Source organism: Chironomus tepperi, unplaced genomic scaffold, assembly GCF_022539635.2.
Source record: "Chironomus tepperi strain 1889 unplaced genomic scaffold, CSIRO-AGI_Ctep_v1 contig_359, whole genome shotgun sequence".
Classification (NCBI taxonomy): Eukaryota; Metazoa; Arthropoda; class Insecta; order Diptera; family Chironomidae; genus Chironomus; species Chironomus tepperi.
The window spans coordinates 112,099-131,571 of NW_027226481.1; the positions used below are offsets into that span (position 1 = coordinate 112,099).

Genomic DNA, 19,473 nt, shown 5'->3' on the forward strand with positions numbered 1-19,473 from the left:
TTTAATTGTGCCATTTTATTTTTCAATATATCGACGACACAGGCTGAACGTTGACGATGGAATGGAAAAAAAATCATTTTATTATTCAGCCAATTTTCAATTTTATTATTTTAAATATTTTAAGCATTTAAATCATCAATTTTAAAATAATAACAAAAATAATACATAAATAAATTCCATAAGCCCATCCACACATAATATTTTCACATGCAGGAACGAGAAAGCTTTCCCTAGCATTAAAAAGCTATTTATTGTTATGAATTTTATACAGACAAATTTTTAGTGTTTCGCTTGTGTTATGCTTGTGTAATCTCCGCTGTTTTGGGGACGTTTTTTTGTGTGTGGATTGCCAAGGTGTGATTGTTTGGGATTTTAATAAGTGGTTTGACACTTTGTCTGTCTTATATCCTTAGCGTGGGGTAGATGTTAATGATGTTTTGTGGAAGTCAGCTTAACTGAGTAGGTTTAATTGTTTTTGAGACGATTTTCAGGCAATTTCGTTAGATCTTCATTGATTTGTGCATGGAAAAGAGCTTCAATTCGACTAGGATTTTTTTATGGAAATTTCGACTAAAGTCGACTCTACTCCATATTAAATTTGAGTCAACTTTGTACTCTAGAATGAAATATTGAATTGTTGTCAGATTTTAGTCGATTCTAATTGAATCGCAGACGTCCAAGTGACATAAATGAAAAATATTCCAACATTAAACCATTGCTCTTGATGTAGACTAGAAGAAGTCGTGGTTGAGCTTCTCTTATTTGAGTCGCTAGGGACGACTTCATAGTCTTTCGACTTCATAGTCTTTCGACTTTGTAGCTATGAATTCTGACAATCGTTTCCTATCAGAAAATGAGAATGCAGAGTATTTTTCTAGTCTAACGAATTTTTGTGCATTCGGGAATTCTCACTTAGATGAGCGCGCTTATGAGTCAATATACTTGACCATACTTACCTGTTCAAGACATATTCATTTCTTATTGTCGTTTTGCTTCTAACGCTTCAAAGCGATTTCGCTGATAAAAATGTCGCTGTTCATCCTTCGAAGACTCTAAGTTGTTGAAAATTCATGCTTCAGTTGCATCATCGCTCATCTAGTTCGTGAGAACAACAAATCGTAGATTCTGGTGCATTTTCGTCTTCAACGGACTCTAATCTTCATTCTTGTTTGTGAATTCATGATTTAATTGGTATACCCTACTGGACATATCATAGACCTCATGATTCGAAAGCAGAAATTGGATGGATCTTAAAGTCATCTCTCCGAGATGTGCGTTATGACTTAACAAATCCAAAACAAATTTCAAACCTGTCTTTTATAATATAAAGCAATTTTTTCTCTTCCGCAATAATCCAAAAATACAAAAAAAATTAATATTTTAATTATTTTCACCTGAAAAGAATATTGTTTGGCTTCAACGATTTTCGCTGAATAAAATTTATTTTCCTTTATTTTTCCTGTCTCTTCATCTATTTATGTTCACATCCATATATTCACTCAGACATATTTTCATTATTAATTGGAAATTAATTTTCATAATCCACGGATGAGAGAGAGAGAGTGAGTGAGAGACATGTATAATATTATAAATATGCATGTGCATTGCAATTTGCTCATGTTGGATCGACCGGTGAGAGAGTCTCCGGGATCAATAATATTAAATTTTATATTCAAAATTTATAGCGTTGATGTGACATTATGTCAGCACTATTAAGCCGGAAGTTACAATAATGAGAAAATTTTTTGGTGCGATTTTTATTGCAATTATTTTTGGATATGCTAAATTGCTTAAAATTCGTCAATTTTAATGATTTTACAGAATTTTCTAACAAAAAGTCGACACATTAAAGCCATAAACACAAGGAAATTGCATTTAATGACCGAACAATGTGGAAATTTCCATGTATTTTGTTTTATTCATGCCAAGGTTCTACGTTATTCATTGTATTTATCAAAGAAATTAAATATCGAGGGCAATATTGAGTGAAAGGCAAGAAATTCATCTAACAAAGGTGTGTCAAACTAACAAGAATTGAGGAAAATGCCAACACACTGAAACAACAATGGGATACTAAAAATAATGATGATTCCTTAGGATGAAAGTGGGTAGAATTTTGGGATCTGGATATAATTTAGTTGAGGTTGGAATGTTAAGGGAATGTGCTTTGATAGCTCAGAAAGGAAGGTTTGCATCATCAAAGATGGTTCTAAATTTGAATTTCAAGGTTCAAATCCCACTGAATGGGATTTTGAGAATTTTTGATATTCCTGCTTCTAAAGAGCAGCAGTTTGATAGAGGTTATTAAGAATTAAACACCAAAAACGGTCAAAATGAGGTTCGTTCGAAATTGCATGTCTCCAGCCGTGGATGAACTATAAGGTACAGTCTAAAACTGTAGATCTGTGAATCCAAAATGCAGGAAATGCAGCCCTGCTCATCTAAAATGCACAAAATGCAGGCTGTCTTCAATTTTCTAGTATTTTGCCAATACTATTATAGCTGAAAATCCTGAACAGATCTGTCATCGACAGATATTCATACATCGTAAATAATTAAGATTAAAATTAAGTTTTATTTTTAACGTATTTTTGAGATTCAAATTTTAACGATTTTACAAAATTTAAATTGAGTTTCTGATTTTGTGTGTGTGAAAATGTTGAAAATTATTTAATTAATTTATTTAGTGGATTTAAGCTTGATTAAGCAAATGACATAATAGTATAAATGTAATGTTAAGCATTAGGAATCTATAGTGAACCGAAAATTAATGAGAACATTTATAGTTTTAGTGAATTTGATAATTTAAAAGTTTGTTTACAAAAAGTTTGGCGCAAATGCAAAGATCATAATTATACCTGGTATGAATTACATTTAAATTGTTAAAGGAAGTTGTAAATTGATTTGTGTATGTTATAGTAATCAAATAATCCGAAAGTAGTCGAAAAGCCACATCCAGTGAATTAATTTGAGGATTTACATATCAGTATTCTTGATCAATTGTAATCTAAGAGTTTAGTTTATGTCACAATAGTTCTCGACGGCTATACTGTTTGTAAGTGACAATTTGTTTATAATTAAGACCAAATTTATATTTTATATTTTCCATAGGAAATTTTATTCCCTTCAACATTATTGTCAATAAATGTACTGTTGTAATTAAGTCTGAGTCGCAGTTTTATTGGGGAATTAAAATACAGCTCAAGCCGCCGTGACAAGATCCCTAATTAGGCTTGTAAATCTACAAATTCACAAAAATTCTCAAATAAATTCAAATTGCACCTCCAATAATCCTGACAAAATAATCACAAAAACATGTCTAGGAAAAAAAACTTTTTTATTGTAATTTTTATTGCCGTTTTCTCGCTGATGTTGCGTTGGTTTAACGAAGAAAAGTTTGTGGCGACGCTTTACAGCATTAAGGTGTGGTACTGGACGCCGCTTATGTTCTCGAAGGGGAGATAGGATGAATGGAACGAGACAGTGAATTGAAATTGCATACACATTAACACATTTTTTGGGGTCGTTTTGTGGATTGATAATTGAGGCGAGTGATGTGCGTGGGGTTTTATTTTAGGAAATTTTGTTGGATGTGTGGATGGTTCAATGTACTTAGTTTGTAGAGTTTTTCAAAATATTGCTTAAGTGACTTGAAGAAAGCTCATTGTCTAATTGACTAGCTTCAAATTTGGTAATTATGAACTGAATCTGCAAGCTGTTTAATTTGGTGAATAATTCATGAGATTTGTGATTAAGGAGAATAATAATTAGCAAATTAGCAATTTATCCTAGTTTGTGAGCTGACAAGATAATCATAATGACAGCATTAATACTGAATTATACTGCAGAGGCTATACAGGCTTTGAGGTCGAATTACTCATAATTTCAGACTTTAAAGTCCATTTTAAATTGAAAAATCCATAAAAAATCTTTAAATTTTGAGATTCAATGTCACAGTGCCAACAGCAACCACTTTAAATCCACCCATTCAAAATAACCTCTCGCATGAATAGTTAGTTACTCATTTGGGAAAAAAGAACAACCCAAACAGCTGAAAATGTTTTAATTTTCTGTAATTTCTATTAAATTAACTCATCGACATGACAAACTGGGGCAATAATTTATGACACAAGTGACTGTATATTTTTTTTTTTTGGAAATTTAATCCTTTTTATTTACAATTTAATTATTTTTTTTGTCTTTTTTGTCTATTCGGGGAAATGACAAATTTTATTCCCGAGTGATTTTTGAAAATTGAAAAGGATTGTCAGCAGTGAGATTGTTAATTGACATGGAAATTTGATGATTTTATGGTTGTGGGGTGTTAGACTTTGGATGTTTGTAGGAACTGGGGATGCCAAAATTGATTGTTAAGGGGAGTCTTTGGACTGGATTGGTGGGTCTTGGTGTTGTAATGCTGAAAATCATCTTTTCAAGTCAAAAATCTTGGTGGTCAAAGAGCAAAATGGCCTAGATGAGCTTGTTGATGAGTTTACTTAGTTAATTTCACCGTTTAAATGGCTCGAGACGTTCTCTTGGTGGTATTGCACTCTCTAGGTGACTCTTTAGAAGTGGCAATGGACCCTCATGTGCCTCAGCCAAGGAATTAAGGATTAAATAGGCAATGCAACCTTGCTCATAGCCATGCTCTTTGAAAACTTAAAAAACCATTCAAAAATTACCAAAAAATAACAAAAATTCATCAGTGATGCTGCAAGTAGGTCAACATCCTTGCACCACCACTGCATAAACTTCCAAAATAATTCTTAAAAATATCAAAAAAATCTTTTTTTATTCAAAAAAATGAACACAAAAAAAACGTATTTTTCATAAATTTTACACAATCAAATGAATTACAAAAGCATTCAGACAGGGAAGAAAGACGTAAATTTATGCTGCAATAATTTTTACAAGATAAACGATGAGGAAAATTTTCACATAAAGTAAGGAAGAGAAGAAAAAAATTGACAAGCCATAAATTGCACATATGTGAATGTGTCAAATAAAAAACTATCATGAGGTATTTTTTATTTCATCTTCCTTCCTCCACTTTTTTGAACTTCCAATTTTTTGAAGTCGGAGCAGTAACGAGAGTGTAAAAAAAACTTATTTAATATAACTGAGTGCTTCTTCAACATCCAAGCGGCTGCCAAGATAAATTGGTGAGCGTTGATGTATGCCAGTTGGTACAATATCGAGTATTTCCAGATCTTTACCAGCACTTGCTTTACCGCCAGCTTTCTCAACGATAAATGCCATTGGATTACATTCATAAAGTAAACGAAGTTTTCCATTTTTCGCTGTTGTGGTTGCTGGATAGATGAAAATGCCGCCATATTTTATGGTTCGATGAACATCTGCAACCATTGAACCGACATAACGTGCTCCGTACGGCTTTCCCTTTGCTGGATCTTTTTTCGATTGCACATATTCTTGCGTTGCACTATCCCATTGCGAGAAATATCCTTCATTTATTGAATAAATATTACCACGTTCTGGTATTCTCATATTCATATCGGTAAGGACAAATTCACCAATACTTGGATCATATGTGAAGCCATTAACACCACCTGTCTGTAATGCGAGTACGAACATTGTTGCTGATCCATATAGTGTATAGCCAGCAGCAACAAGCTTTCTACCTGGTTGCAATGCATCATTTACATTTGGCTCATCATCAGTGACTTTCTTATAGATTGCAAAAATTGATCCAATCGATACGAGACAATCGATATTTGATGAACCGTCCAATGGATCAAAGCATACAATGTATTTGCCACGTTTATCATGATCAATCTCAATGACTGTTTCATTCTCTTCTGATACAAGAAGGCATGTGGTGTATGATGATTGAATCATGTTAATGAACATGTCATTTGAGAGAACATCGAGCTTCTTCACAACTTCACCTTGAACATTTGTGTCACCTGCAATACCATACCTAGAAGTGGGAATATAACAAGTTGTAATTATTTTAATTAATAATGACATTTTACATGTGTAATGTTGGAGTCGATTTAATGGATTGAAATGAGATAATGAGGTTTTGTATGGATGGCTATGAGGTTTTGTGATTGTTGGAGGCTGTATGCGTATTGCTTGACATTATGTTAATGGTATTGCTATTAAGTATCAAGTAGTTATAGTTTTATGTCTGCAAATGCGACTTCTGATAATTTCTCTATAGATTATGACTGGAATTGAATCTATATCACTCAAAAAATCATATCCACAAGTCCATCGACCATGAAAATTCAACTCTACTTTCCCACAACAATTTTGACATCCATTAACCTCCAAAAAACTAACATAAATAAACTAGAACTTATTCCAGCCCAAAATAGATTACATAATTCACCATATTGACCCCATAAAATCGTACGACGTTCTATAAAAAATAGGTGTGTTCATGATATTAACAAAAATCTACAAGATAATAATGAGTTAAGGGTATGTGTATCTTATCAAACAAACAATACTGTTTAATATGTATAAGCAAAAATGTTCGGAACTAAAAATAAATGCAATATCATCAAGACTTTTTTTGTTTTTTGTGTAATTTTGATAAGGTTGAACATTATTGAATGGATTAAAGGCTTGTTTGGTCTATTTGTGGACGATCTATATAATTCATTTAATATATGCATGGATGATATAGGGAATTGCTGTTGGGAAGGAGAGTATTGTGGTTGAAGGAATTGTGTTGGTAATTGACCAGTGATAGCTGGTGATGGAGATAGCATAGGGTACTAGCTATGAATCACTCTAAAAAGTAAGTTTCAATAAATGCACCTGAACCTTTGATCCCTAGTCTATTTAATCTCATTTGTGGGTCAATCCTCATTATTTTGTTCTCAAATTACTTGACAACAGCTGTTTTTGAGTGGACAAAAACCCGTCAAAACTAGTCATGAACTTGACTATACTTAATTATAACATATTTTTGTCTACTTATGTTCTTTGCAATTTTGCCATAACCACAGGAAATTAGCGGCATCCACCCGGCTTAAATATACAGCTCAATTCAAAAAATAAGTCAAAAACATCATAAAATTTTGACGTAAATGATTGTTAGCATAACAACACAGATAATAACAGTATCAGTAAACAATTCTACTGATAACAAGGAACACGTTTTGGAGTGAAAATAAGAACCGATGAACAACAATAAAAAACATCACATACTCAACAACAAAAACAGCTTGACTGAGGGGTCAATACACAATGACGAAATTATGAATAAAATTCTAACGACGCCTTCATGTGTACGTGGAGTATGCATGAATATGGTTAGGAAATGAAATTGATTTTTTTTGTCTTCTACTCACAAGCGAGCAATACCAGCTTTTCGGACTGCAGAACCAATGGCCTTGACAGCTGTTTGAACTGTTTGAAGAAGTTGGGTTAATTCACCTGTTGCATTCTGTGTAGTTGCGGACATTCCATTTAATTTTGATAACGCAGCATCATGAAAATTCAGAAATTTTGTGTATGACAATTATTGTGATTGGAAAATAATTTTTGTGACTACTCACTTTATGCTTCTTTTGTGCCTGTATGATGAATCTTGTCAGTGTCATACAGTTGGAATCGAAGGCTTCTCCTCTCTGCGACATATCTTCTCCTGTTGGTACGAATTTTTTGAAAAAATTTATATTTTAAGAAGTTTGAATTGACTTTTTTGAGTTAGTTTGAAGCAATGAATTGTTAGAAATGCTAGAAAATAAAACAAAATTTTTGAAGGAACGACCAAAAAATAATTTGGTAGTACAAACGACATTGAGGTGTATTTATTAATAATTAATTCAGTTTTAAAGTAAATTCAACGATAAGCCAAAAGTATATTTGCATCTACCTCAATTTTGTACTCGAATTATGTAATTTTTCATCTGAATTAATTACGAATTCTTCAATATAACCGTCATAAGTTGAAAAACATAACAAGAATAGTGTGTATTGTGAGATAAGAAATGAAAAATATTTACATGAAAGTCGAAAAATAGAAATTAAGTGACATAAAGAAGATACTTTGACAGAAGTATGAAAATAGGAATTAAATTTTGAATTAGGTTACAAAGAGGGACTCAAAGAGCGATATTGGAGAGTGCTATCGACTAGCATTTAAGGGCAGTTGCTATAATCTTATAGACCTGTTAATTGAATGTTAATACATCATTTATTTATTTAGATCAATTGATTGTAGGGTCATATGTACAGACCGACCAAATAATAAATTTGATATTGATTTGACTACGAAATTTTTGCACGGAAAGGAAAAAGCAAGGAATAAGGTTTGTTAAAATTTGCAGATTGATTATCAAAAACAAATTAACTAAGCTTAATATACAGCATCAAACATCTATGAAGTTACTCAGACTTCCCACACACAAATTAAACCGTAATTATTTGTTTCTACATAATAATAATATAATATAATCCTTTATTTACTTCAGTACATAGGTCGGAACAAAAAAGAGTCTAACTTGATATCAACCTCGTCGGTTTTAAATCAAATACATTAATGGAAAGTGATTCGTAATATGACATGATGTTTGCTTTGAGCAATTGAAATGTGGTCAAAAAAAAGTTTACAAAAAGACCAATTAGAAAAAAAAAAAGAATAAAAAATGTTATTTATATAAAAAACAGGTTAAATAAATTAAGGACGAGGTTTCGGCAGCTTGTGTTTTGCTCGAAAACTCAGTGAATCGTAGCTGTATTGGCCAAGTGATGATATTAACTCATTTGAATGGTGTGCAACTTTAGAATAAAAATTGTTGGTTAAGCGTGATATTCTACATAATAAGCGCATTCAAGTTATGCCAAAAAATAAATCCGCAAATATTCTTTTTGCCATTTTCTGGTTCTAAAGTTCTCTGTAACAGTTTTGATTTTATTAAATTAGGCACAAGGTCAAACAAGTTTTTTTGTTTGTAGAAAAGATCTGATGATTATCATATGATCATGTTCTGTAGTATTGGCGAATTGTTAGCGTAAAATTCAAGTTTGGTCTTTCGACAGTTTAATGTTCGTTGTGTTTTTTAAAAATTAACCCGAGTGACTCCTGTTCATAAGGGAGCCAATAATAGGCGGCTTCCATTTGGTGCTAATGATAAAGGTTTAGCGGAGCCCTGAAAGCTCATTGACGGAGCCTTCTTCATTTGTGTCGCTTGGGTAAGATTGATAAAGAATACAAGAACGAATAAAACTAAAGTTAGAATGCCGAAGCTCCATGATAGCCAAAATTTGTCTCAAATTAATTGCCAATACTACTCAAAATATAGCAAATCTTGAAATAAATTAAAACTAGTTCAAAACTAAATCAAAAACTAAGCGACAGAAGTCAATAGTCTGAATCTTTAAAGTTGGAAACCACAAATTGTTTGTAAATTTGTATAAATAGAATTTTTAAGTTCTATGAAGAAAGGAATCTATGACTGCACTTTTCGTTTGATTTCTGGATTGCTCCTCTTCCCAGTATAATGTGATTTAGAAGCTACTATTTAGCATCTCAATAAAACTCTGTGAAAAAGTTATATATACCGGCATTATAAATGTTAAAATTGTTAGTGTTATCAGCTGTTTTGACAGTTTTATTCAGCTGTTTAGACAATGAGATCCAAGTGACATCTCACTTAACCTTTCCTCCCTTAGTTCATAGTGAGATCTAGACCACTGTCATCCTTTTTTAGTCACCCATAATGTCCAAAATATTCAATAATCAACACGAGTCCAAAAATTCAATTAAGTAAATTGATATCAACAATAACTGAGGATAAGATCAATAGCTCTTCAAAATTCATCATTTGATAAGCCCTGAAGTGCACTAGTAATGATACAGACAAAATTTATCACACTTGACATTCAAAAAATAGCAAAAGTCAACAACAGTAAAAAAGAAAAATAAAAATATTTTCAGCAACAAAGATGTTTGCATACATTACGATAAAGTGTGTGGTTTTTCTTTAAATGTGTGTGAGATAGAATAAAGTGTAACAGCATAGACACATGCACGTGTAAGCTATTAATAGATATCAATACACACAGAATTAAATAACAATCCAATTTTATATATTTTTTACCATCTTTTTCCGATTGCATTTTTGACTTTATTTTCAGTACGAAAATAAATGAAATTTAAAATTCTTTAATTAATAAATTTTGAATATGAAAAAATAAATTTAATTAATCACTGCTAACCTTTAAAATTTAATCAGCTAGACACCACACAAAATAATTAACCGCAACTGCTCCTCACGAGAATTAAATTTCGACTGTGAACTTGATTATAAAATTTAGAGACACACAGCAATATTTGGAAGTAAAACTTGTTTTTGTTATGCCATCCACAATCATATTTGTGTGTGAATAAATACTATTATCAGCTTTTTTAAAATTCATGTGGATGTGCCGGGTGGAAGTGTGCGTGCAGTCTGTGTTTTTGTTTTCTTTTTCTCTTGCGTTTCGTTTTTTTTTGACTCGATGAATATGAATGAAGATTTAAACTCTGATTGTCGCTGAGAGCTGAATTTATGCTTTTCTGTTTTGAGAGACTACATGATTTTTTGAGAGTATGTTTGGGTATTTTACATGCATGATGTAGAGAAAGTCAAAATCTTACAGTTTGTTTGACATTCAAGAGTCATTGATGATTAAGGTTCGCTTTTTGAATTCTTGAGATTTTTTTATCAATTGTTGCTACATGAATGTGTTTGTAAAGCAAAGAATGCAATGTTTGTGATGCATTATTTTAGAGCTGGAGGTTTAAACAGATAAGAATTATGATTTTTGTAGACTTATCTTTGGAGTGGCACAGCAAAGTCTTTAAAGGCAATTTTAACTGTTCCAAAATTCAGCAAAAGACCGATTTGATTCTAGCATGGCAACAAGTCAGTGTCACGTCGGCCTGGGCCGGATATCAGTTTAATTTAAACCCTCCATCTCAAATCACAATTCAGGAAGTTCATAAATCCTAAAATGTGAATTTACAATCCATAATTATCATTCATTTCCGTTCACAAACCACATAAGTTGATTTTCGACCAAATTAGAATCAATGACATTATAATTGATATCAGTTCCGACAAGAATTTTTTTTTGTTAGATGTGTAAGACAATAAGAAAAAAAGCTAATTTTACAGAGTCGAGAGTTTATGGAAGGAAATAATATAAAGTTATTTATGGTAGCTAATTTTAGTGCCAATTTTCATCGCGAAATGAAATTGAAATTGGTGGATAAAGCACAGCACAAAGAGAGTGAGAGAGGAAGCACACCATACAGAAAATGTAGAATGTGCATGAACAATAAATCCTTCAATGCATTGTAAAATTTCATTAGATTTATGGCTTAATTGCTTCCTGTTCAAACAAAGAGAGTGAAAAAGCTCTATTATATGCTATACTTCGACCGTACTGTCTATCTGTAATGTTAAGTACTTTATTCACTCACCTCCAAAAAAGCGTGAAATCTCAACAACCCGACAGACTACTTTGATGATTATAATATTCTTTTTTTTCCTTCACCCAAGCTACTTCCACTAAAAATGTAAATTTTTCTTCCTCTTCCTTTCTGTTTTTTTTCGTGTGGCTCTACGTGAATCAAATGAGGATAAATTTTAATTGAAGCAGATTAGATGGTCTCTTGAGCATAAATTTCATGCTTTTGCATTTTAATTAAACTTTTCATTTCAACATTAAAATATCATCAAACTGAGGAGAAAATGTGAAAAAAAATTGAGAATGGAAATTAATTTTGTTTTAAATAGTTCTAATTTGTGTGAGATTTTGATTTGGGGGTTTTGAAGATTTTTGGTTGATGTGTTAAGTGACCAAATATAACAAATTGGTTAACTGATACAAACTCCGGCGACAGGGCAGATCATTCATCAATTAACCGATAAATTGGCATATTTTTGTTAGTTCTGAGAATCAGAGAATCTTAATGACCTAGTAACATGGATACTTTACAGAGTTAACCTCCAAATTATCGACAAGTGGTTGTCTGTATTAGAGTCAATGTCAAACGGTTATGAATTTTAGGACCGCAATTCGATTAAATTGTACCTGTAGGTTCAATTTCAAGCAGTCAGGTACAAGAAGCTGACTATTTACTCTAAAATATAATTTACATTTTATTTAATTTTCCACAAAATTTTAATCAAATATTTTATTTTTTCTCATTACAGGTTTTCTTGGTGTAAGTTGGGATTCATGGTGGACTTATGATGGAATTTCAGGTAAGCAGATATATTAAGTATTAGTGATTCAGATGATTTTTGAATTTTATGCTAGATTATACTTCGTAATCCTTTATAAGCAACTCAATTATCCAAAAAAGAGGAAGGAATTCCCAAATTTGACAAAAATTCGCGATGAAAACTGAACAAAAATCCTTAAAAATTGCGTGCAGACCAAAAACGCTGACCAGCATTCTTGTTAGAATTATAAGGAACTTCAGTCCTTCGCATCTAAAGTGTAGGAAACTCAGACCTGCAGTTCTGGTCCGAACCATATTTAATTGCTAATTAAATATCACTAGTAATGCAAAGTCTACACACCTGACTCAGATTTTCACTTTCAACCTCCCCAATTCTCAAAACAAATTGTCATTCCAATAAACTTCCTCCTTTAGTCTTTAAAACTTTCTCTTGAAATTGATTTTCATCTCCCTTTAAGCGAGACATCCAGTAACCATGAAAACATGCCACAGCCATGAGAACGATCGATGAATAGCGAAAATTTCAAAAATGCCTTAAATCATTTGATTAGTTCCGAGTTATTTAACATTTCATCTTCAATAATAAATCAAAATGAATATAACCGAAGTATAAATTCCAATCTATAGACACACACAATGAGTATTTAGTTTCGTTTTTATTGTTGTCTTGCCATTGTTCCATTTCGCACACAGGAAATATTATTATTTTTTTGTTTCAGATACTGTGTTGAGGACTAGATACTGAATGAAGTGAATTGAGTTTGGTGAGGATTGTTTGGAGTTTGAGTAGATTTGAGCGCATTTTTGAATTCAAATTCTTTCAAATTCTTTTAAATTCTTTCAAAATATTTCAAATTCTTTCAAATTCTTTTATATTCTTTCAAATTCTTTCAAATTCTTTCAAATTCTTTCAAATTCTTTCAAATTCTTTCAAATTCTTTCAAATTCTTTCAAATTCTTTCAAATTCTTTCAAATTCTTTCAAATTCTTTCAAATTCTTTCAAATTCTTTCAAATTCTTTCAAATTCTTTCAAATTCTTTCAAATTCTTTCAAATTCTTTCAAATTCTTTCAAATTCTTTCAAATTCTTTCAAATTCTTTCAAATTCTTTCAAATTCTTTCAAATTCTTTCAAATTCTTTCAAATTCTTTCAAATTCTTTCAAATTCTTTCAAATTCTTTCAAATTCTTTCAAATTCTTTCAAATTCTTTCAAATTCTTTCAAATTCTTTCAAATTCTTTCAAATTCTTTCAAATTCTTTCAAATTCTTTCAAATTCTTTCAAATTCTTTCAAATTCTTTCAAATTCTTTCAAATTCTTTCAAATTCTTTCAAATTCTTTCAAATTCTTTCAAATTCTTTCAAATTCTTTCAAATTCTTTCAAATTCTTTCAAATTCTTTCAAATTCTTTCAAATTCTTTCAAATTCTTTCAAATTCTTTCAAATTCTTTCAAATTCTTTCAAATTCTTTCAAATTCTTTCAAATTCTTTCAAATTCTTTCAAATTCTTTCAAATTCTTTCAAATTCTTTCAAATTCTTTCAAATACTTTCAAATTCTTTCAAATTCTTTCAAATTCTTTCAAATTCAAATTCTTTCAAATTCTTTCAAATTCTTTCAAATTCTTTCAAATTCTTTCAAATTCTTCCAAATTCTTTCAAATTCTTTCAAATTTTGACCTACAGACAAAGCAGAACCAGCCCAAAATACTAGTATAATCCAGAGTCAACAAACTTTTATTTCATTTTCACTCGTAAATTCATTCTAGATTTCGCATACACAAAAAAAGAATAATAATTTAGTGAAGCGTTGAGGAAATTGACACGACATGAACAATAATGGAAAATGTATCATGCAATTCCAATGAATAAATTCCCATTTTTACCATTCGCATTCGCAGATATTATTTGTTTATGTTGATGTTAAATGAAATAAAAACTGTAATAAAATAATATGTTATAGTAATTGAGTATTGGATTAATTGGTCTTGGGGAGAAGTAGTGGAAATGGATAGGAAATTTAATGGACAAATTGTTTATGGATTTCTGGGAATGAGGAGATTTAAATTGAGTTTTTCAAATATTTTCAAGCTTCACAAAGTTGGAAAAGTCAGTCTGGATCCTGCTTACCATGAAATTAAAGCTAAACTTAGTCTAAATTGCCACTCTCAAGTCTACAGCCTTAAAAACCAAATTCACAATCCACAATCAATAACAATGAATTTATCAATTTCTAAACAATACTCACAAGCCAGACAATCAATCCAAAATCAATAAAAAGCATCAAATTAGATCAAATCATGGTCAAACTCCTTCCAATGTCCATCACAAGCTGCACAGAAAAATCTCATGAAAATTCAATCAGATCATGAATAATAATTCAATATTTATTATGACAAAAGTCCTTTATTCTCAAGGAAAATCAAAATTTATGTCTTATTTCACTTACTTCCAAAACTTACCGCAAAATTTATATACAATCGAATATTTCATCACTTGGTTATTGCATTAAAAGGAGAGATATTTTATGGTATTGAATGGTAAAAAAGTACTTGTATTATTAAAAAGGCAAGAAGAATAGAAAGAAATTCATGCACTAAAAGCAGACGAAGACGAAAAAAAAGGCACTGAAATATTTATTGTTATCATTATTCTATTTTCCAATCTTTTTCTTCTTTTTTTTTTGGAGATATTGTTGAATTTCTTCAACACTCGTGCTTCGTTCTGTTTTTGTATTTTCATTTGATTCAATATTGGGACTGAATTAGCTTGGATGGGGATTGCTGTGAGTTGAATTATGTTTCTGAATGCTTTTTAGGATTGGTTCCTGGATCGTTTGCTGTCTTATTCTGATACTTACCTGTACTGCACAAGTTTGTCAAGGTAGACAAATGTTGGCCGGCTGGCATATTGATGATTTTTGTGGCAATTAACATAAAAATTGCCACTTGGACATTTGGACGCCTTGTGACAACCAATTGGCTTACATCTAGTGATAACGTAGCTTGGCTACTCAGGAACTAGATTAGGGTTAAGATAATGCCAAATATGCCATTTGTGTCTAATTTGAGTTATTGAACCCATTTTCCCTCTTTTCAAAATCCAAAAAATATTAAGGAGCTTAAGGTCTTTTTTCTCAAACCTAACCTAAAAATCAAGTCTAACCTTTAAATTGCCTTCATATATTCCCTCTCATTCCCACTCAAACTTCTCCCCATCCCTAAAATCTCGATTCATTCCTTCTTCTCGTTCATTGTTGATAGAAAGATTATTTTACGGACATAGGAAAATATTCCTTAAATTATAATGCAAATGTAAGAAACCTTTCCTTTCGATGTGCAACCGACCGGAAAGATTCCAAAATACACACACATTCATGCATGTCGACACTTAGAATAATTTGTGTGTGTGTCAAAAAATAAATAGAAAATTGTATTAAAAATTTTTTTTTTTTCATTCTATTAAAATTCATGTTGGAACTTCCATCGGATCCTGAATATTTTTTTAAAGAAAACGATAAATAAATAAAGTTTAAAAATGGAAGCAAAACTGATGCTGTGAATCAGTTTAGTAAAATTTATTATTTTTCTTGGATGTTAAAGCACCTCCAACCATGCACAGTTCCACATTGAATCTTTCCTTCTTCTGTTGAATTGAGAAGTAAAATATGAGCAATTTAGGGATGAGAAAACTAATCGATTTAATGTTATTTATTTGAGAATAAAGTTTCTGTGTGTAGGAGGTTGGGGAAGTAAGAAAATGTGAATTTAAACGTGAGAAATTTACACAATTTATGGCTTGGAATCTGAAATTAACAATTTTTTAATTCAAGTGAATTGGTATTCTATTAAGAAAGGGTTTATACAGCTTGTCGGTTACTCTATTAGCACTTTTAGTAAAATAGTAGTTCTAACGGTCATTTGAGATTTAAATAATAAATATTAACATAGTTGCAAACCCCTTTGTAAACAAAAGTTCAGTCTGACATTGAATTTCGAAGAATAAACAAAACTTTAGCTGCAAAACACTTCAAAGACTTCATTATGTCAAGTATTATGAAAGGTTTGAACTTACTAAAGATTCATAATCATGGCCATGACATTAAGAAAACACAGAAAGCATTCAATTTAGTTATTTTAGGATGCGTCTGCTTTTTGTTGCTCTTTAAAAAATATTTCAGTTTCTAGACCATTATTTTGTTGCAAGTTATTTATAGCATCTCTGAATATTCACGGTTCAATATTGAATTTTTCTGACCGAATTTATGGCCAATCTGATAAAATTCAGAGTATTGTCCTTTAACAGCACGTGCCATCAAGGACTGAGAGCATTTTGGTCAAATCCATTGTGTTGTCTCGACAAAAAAACTCTTTGTGTAGGCATCAAAATATTTTTTGAACGCAAAATGTTGATTTATAGAGTTTGGTACTGAAATACTTTAATTTGATCACATATTGGGATGTCAGGAATTTCATTCAGAGTGGGTTTGACTGATGAATATTATGGCTAAATTTAATATACAAATTACTTTGACATTTGACCCTTTTAGTCGTAATCAATGAGTTGCTACTCAAAAGAAAGCTTATGAATGAATGTTGCCTAATTTTTGGTATTTTTTATAGAAAATTCTGAGAAGTTTTTGTAGATTTTGAATGTTGTAAGTCATTTTTAGAGAATATCACGTCAGTAGCTTATTGTTTGGGATACTTGTTGGTATTATCCAACTATTTGTACTCAAAATGCTATCAATGTCCAGATGCAAATGCAACCCCTCTTGCATTGAGACGATTAACTTCACAAAGCACTTCACCCTTTAAAGGAAATATCAACAAAAATCTAGCAAATCTTTAAAAATCAAACAACATCCCTTAATCTTCAACCATTCCAGCCATCCCACCATCAACATTAATCCACAAAACCAGTAACGAATTCCATTAGAAACCACAAACTCCCTCCAAAAAAGTCTATTCCATCTTAAAGAAAACATAAAGCTCAAATAGACTCAAAGCTGATTTTCCCTCACATAATATCTAATGCACTGTAAAAATTACAACATAACCATTATCATTGTCATGATGATCAAATGAGGCGAATGGCAATTGAAGTTTACACGCACAAAAATGGCACAATAAATAATCCAGCACGCGCATCTAGCAAGTAAAAAAATAAAAATCATAATAAAATTTATTTTTATAGACAAAATATTAAGGCACTTCCAATGGAATCACGAAAATCGAATGATTTTGAGATTGAAATTGGTTTGGCACTTGTTGCATAAAGAAATAAGGAAAAAAGGCAAGCTATTGGGTGCCAGGAATGTTATTTATATACATGCTTACTTATTGTATGGATGCCTTTTTTACTGTATGGTGGGTAAACCCACATCATCATCATCATCATCCACATATTTCATATTATTATTTTTATTGTGGTTTACTGTGTCTATGTAAAGGGAAGGAAGATGCTGTGTGGTGTGTTTTGATGTGCAAAGAAGTCAAAAGTGTCTGAAAAATTTCAAGGATTTTTTTGCTGTCGACTCTGTTTTGAGATTCTTTAAAGTTATGGATAAATTGAGGTTTTTAGGATTTAAGGCGATTTTTTGACTGCCGGGTGAGACTAACGAGGCAGCGAAGAAGTAGCAAGTGGCATAGTGGTCAGAGCGTCCTCCAATTGACCAGAGATCAATCCCCGTTGAGTTTGGGTGCTGTTCCGCTGTTCTAGCCACATCAACTCGATTTCTGCAAGTTGCGCTTCATAAATTCTGGTTAGGTACATTGTATTGATATATCTTGGGTCATGCAACTGTGCAGAGTTGTGAATCGTCTTGTGACTCTAACGGACATTGTCATGATACGTTGCTCGGGAATTTCTCCCATTATTCCTTTTATTGCTACCATATGAATAAGTATCCACTCAACCCTTAAAAAACTTCAATCACACTAACTAAATTACCACCCATTCCAAGCTTTACAATCAACCATAATAGCATAATACACAGACATCATGAAATCATGACATTATTGAGTTAAAATGTGGGGTTGCAAAAAAAAGAAAGTGAATGAATGAGAATGTCATTTAAAATGAAAAATTGAAACATATCTCCTTATAGAATATCTCTAACATATAACATTACATTACGCTTATTATGTTGTCAAACATGAACTTGAGATGAACTTCAAACTTCTCATCCCCAAATGTACACATTTTTTTCTCCTTCTTATTGCCTTATTTTCTCCTTTCCTTTCGTTTAGTTATTTTTATGTGTCGACAGTTGATTTATGCTTCATTCCTGTGCAATGAGATAGAAAATGTACATTTAGTTTAGAAATTCATGCTTTCAGGGGATTTTTTATGCTTCTTTTTTTTGGGTAAAGTTTGTGTGTTTTGTGGCTTTTTGGTGATGAAAATTGATAATTTAAAGGCATTGTTCGGTTGAAAAATTAAAGTGGTGAATTAATTTTGGAATTTTGAGGGTTTATCAAGGGTCACAATTGTCGATTTAGATTTATTGGACACCTCTATATTGCTGTATTAACAGTAAGACGTTCAGCTCAAGTTCATCTACATTGACATGTGACGGCTGATTTCGATTCAATTGGCCAAAAATTTTCTTTGCTGCATTAAGTCGTTTGAAGGCAAATCTTGTATTTTGATAGAAAAAGTCGATGAGGATCGAGTTAGTAAAACTTTGTCGACAAAATGCTATTTTGTAAGCATGCCAGAATAATTTGAAGTGATAAGGCCAAGCTGCTTGAGCTACCAAACGGTATACTTCCTTATTATAGGGATAAACTCGATGAATAAGGTTGGCATACCTCAGTGGTATCTCTGAGCATAAATATATCTCGCTTTAATGGTCTCTTACTTCGATGGCCGTACAGATCAACGGTGATCCATGGCCTTCCTCAGATGTCGCCTGAACCAGATAAGAATACGATGAATATGATCATGTAGTGTATACAAAGCCACAGATAGCAGGCCAAGAAATGTAATTGCTGATGGGCATAACTTGCCTATAACTCAAAAATATAAATGTTCAGCACAATAATAAGCATCAACCAGCAGCTCTCATTAAAGCATCACTAAATAATCCACTTCTTATTCGCCCTTGACGCTTTCAAACTTTTACTACAAAGCTAATTTTATCAATCAGTTCATTTATATCCTTCCATTTTTAACTCCCACAACATCCCTCAACAGCAATGCCAAAAGAAAGAGAAATCCATTGAATATAAAAGATTTTTTTTTTTAAATATAC

At 31.6% G+C, this 19,473-nt stretch overlaps 2 protein-coding genes across 4 annotated transcripts in view; one reads left to right on the forward strand and one right to left on the reverse strand.

The window, feature by feature from the left end:
• Positions 1-19,473, forward strand: part of CARPB (Carbonic anhydrase-related protein B) — a 49,782-nt gene that overhangs the window by 13,006 nt on the left and 17,303 nt on the right. Inside the window, exon 3 of the mRNA XM_070646200.1 lies at positions 12,186-12,236. Within this exon, the coding sequence (XP_070502301.1) occupies positions 12,186-12,236 (51 nt within the window). The remainder of the gene's footprint in view (positions 1-12,185; positions 12,237-19,473) is intronic.
• Positions 4,764-10,353, reverse strand: fbp (fructose-1,6-bisphosphatase). 3 transcript variants are annotated; one of them, XM_070646001.1, is made up of 5 exons: positions 10,201-10,326; positions 10,083-10,107; positions 7,536-7,624; positions 7,329-7,423; positions 4,764-5,941 (listed from the first exon to the last, which is right to left on the reverse strand). In XM_070646001.1, the coding sequence occupies exons 2-5, from the start codon at positions 10,099-10,101 to the stop codon at positions 5,107-5,109; spliced, it is 1,038 nt and encodes a 345-aa protein (XP_070502102.1). In that variant the 5' UTR covers positions 10,102-10,107; positions 10,201-10,326; the 3' UTR covers positions 4,764-5,106. The 3 variants fall into 3 exon arrangements, with proteins under 3 accessions (XP_070502102.1, XP_070502104.1, XP_070502105.1); XM_070646003.1 differs by having other exon boundaries at positions 10,083-10,145; positions 10,201-10,262; XM_070646004.1 differs by lacking the exon at positions 10,083-10,107 and having other exon boundaries at positions 10,201-10,353.

Coding starts and splice junctions, on each gene's coding strand:
- fbp (XM_070646001.1), bottom strand. Junction 7,424..7,535: donor AGGCACAAAAGAAGCATAAA/GTGAGTAGTCAC, acceptor GCAACTACACAG/AATGCAACAGGTGAATTAAC. Junction 5,942..7,328: donor AAAGCTGGTATTGCTCGCTT/GTGAGTAGAAGA, acceptor TCCCACTTCTAG/GTATGGTATTGCAGGTGACA.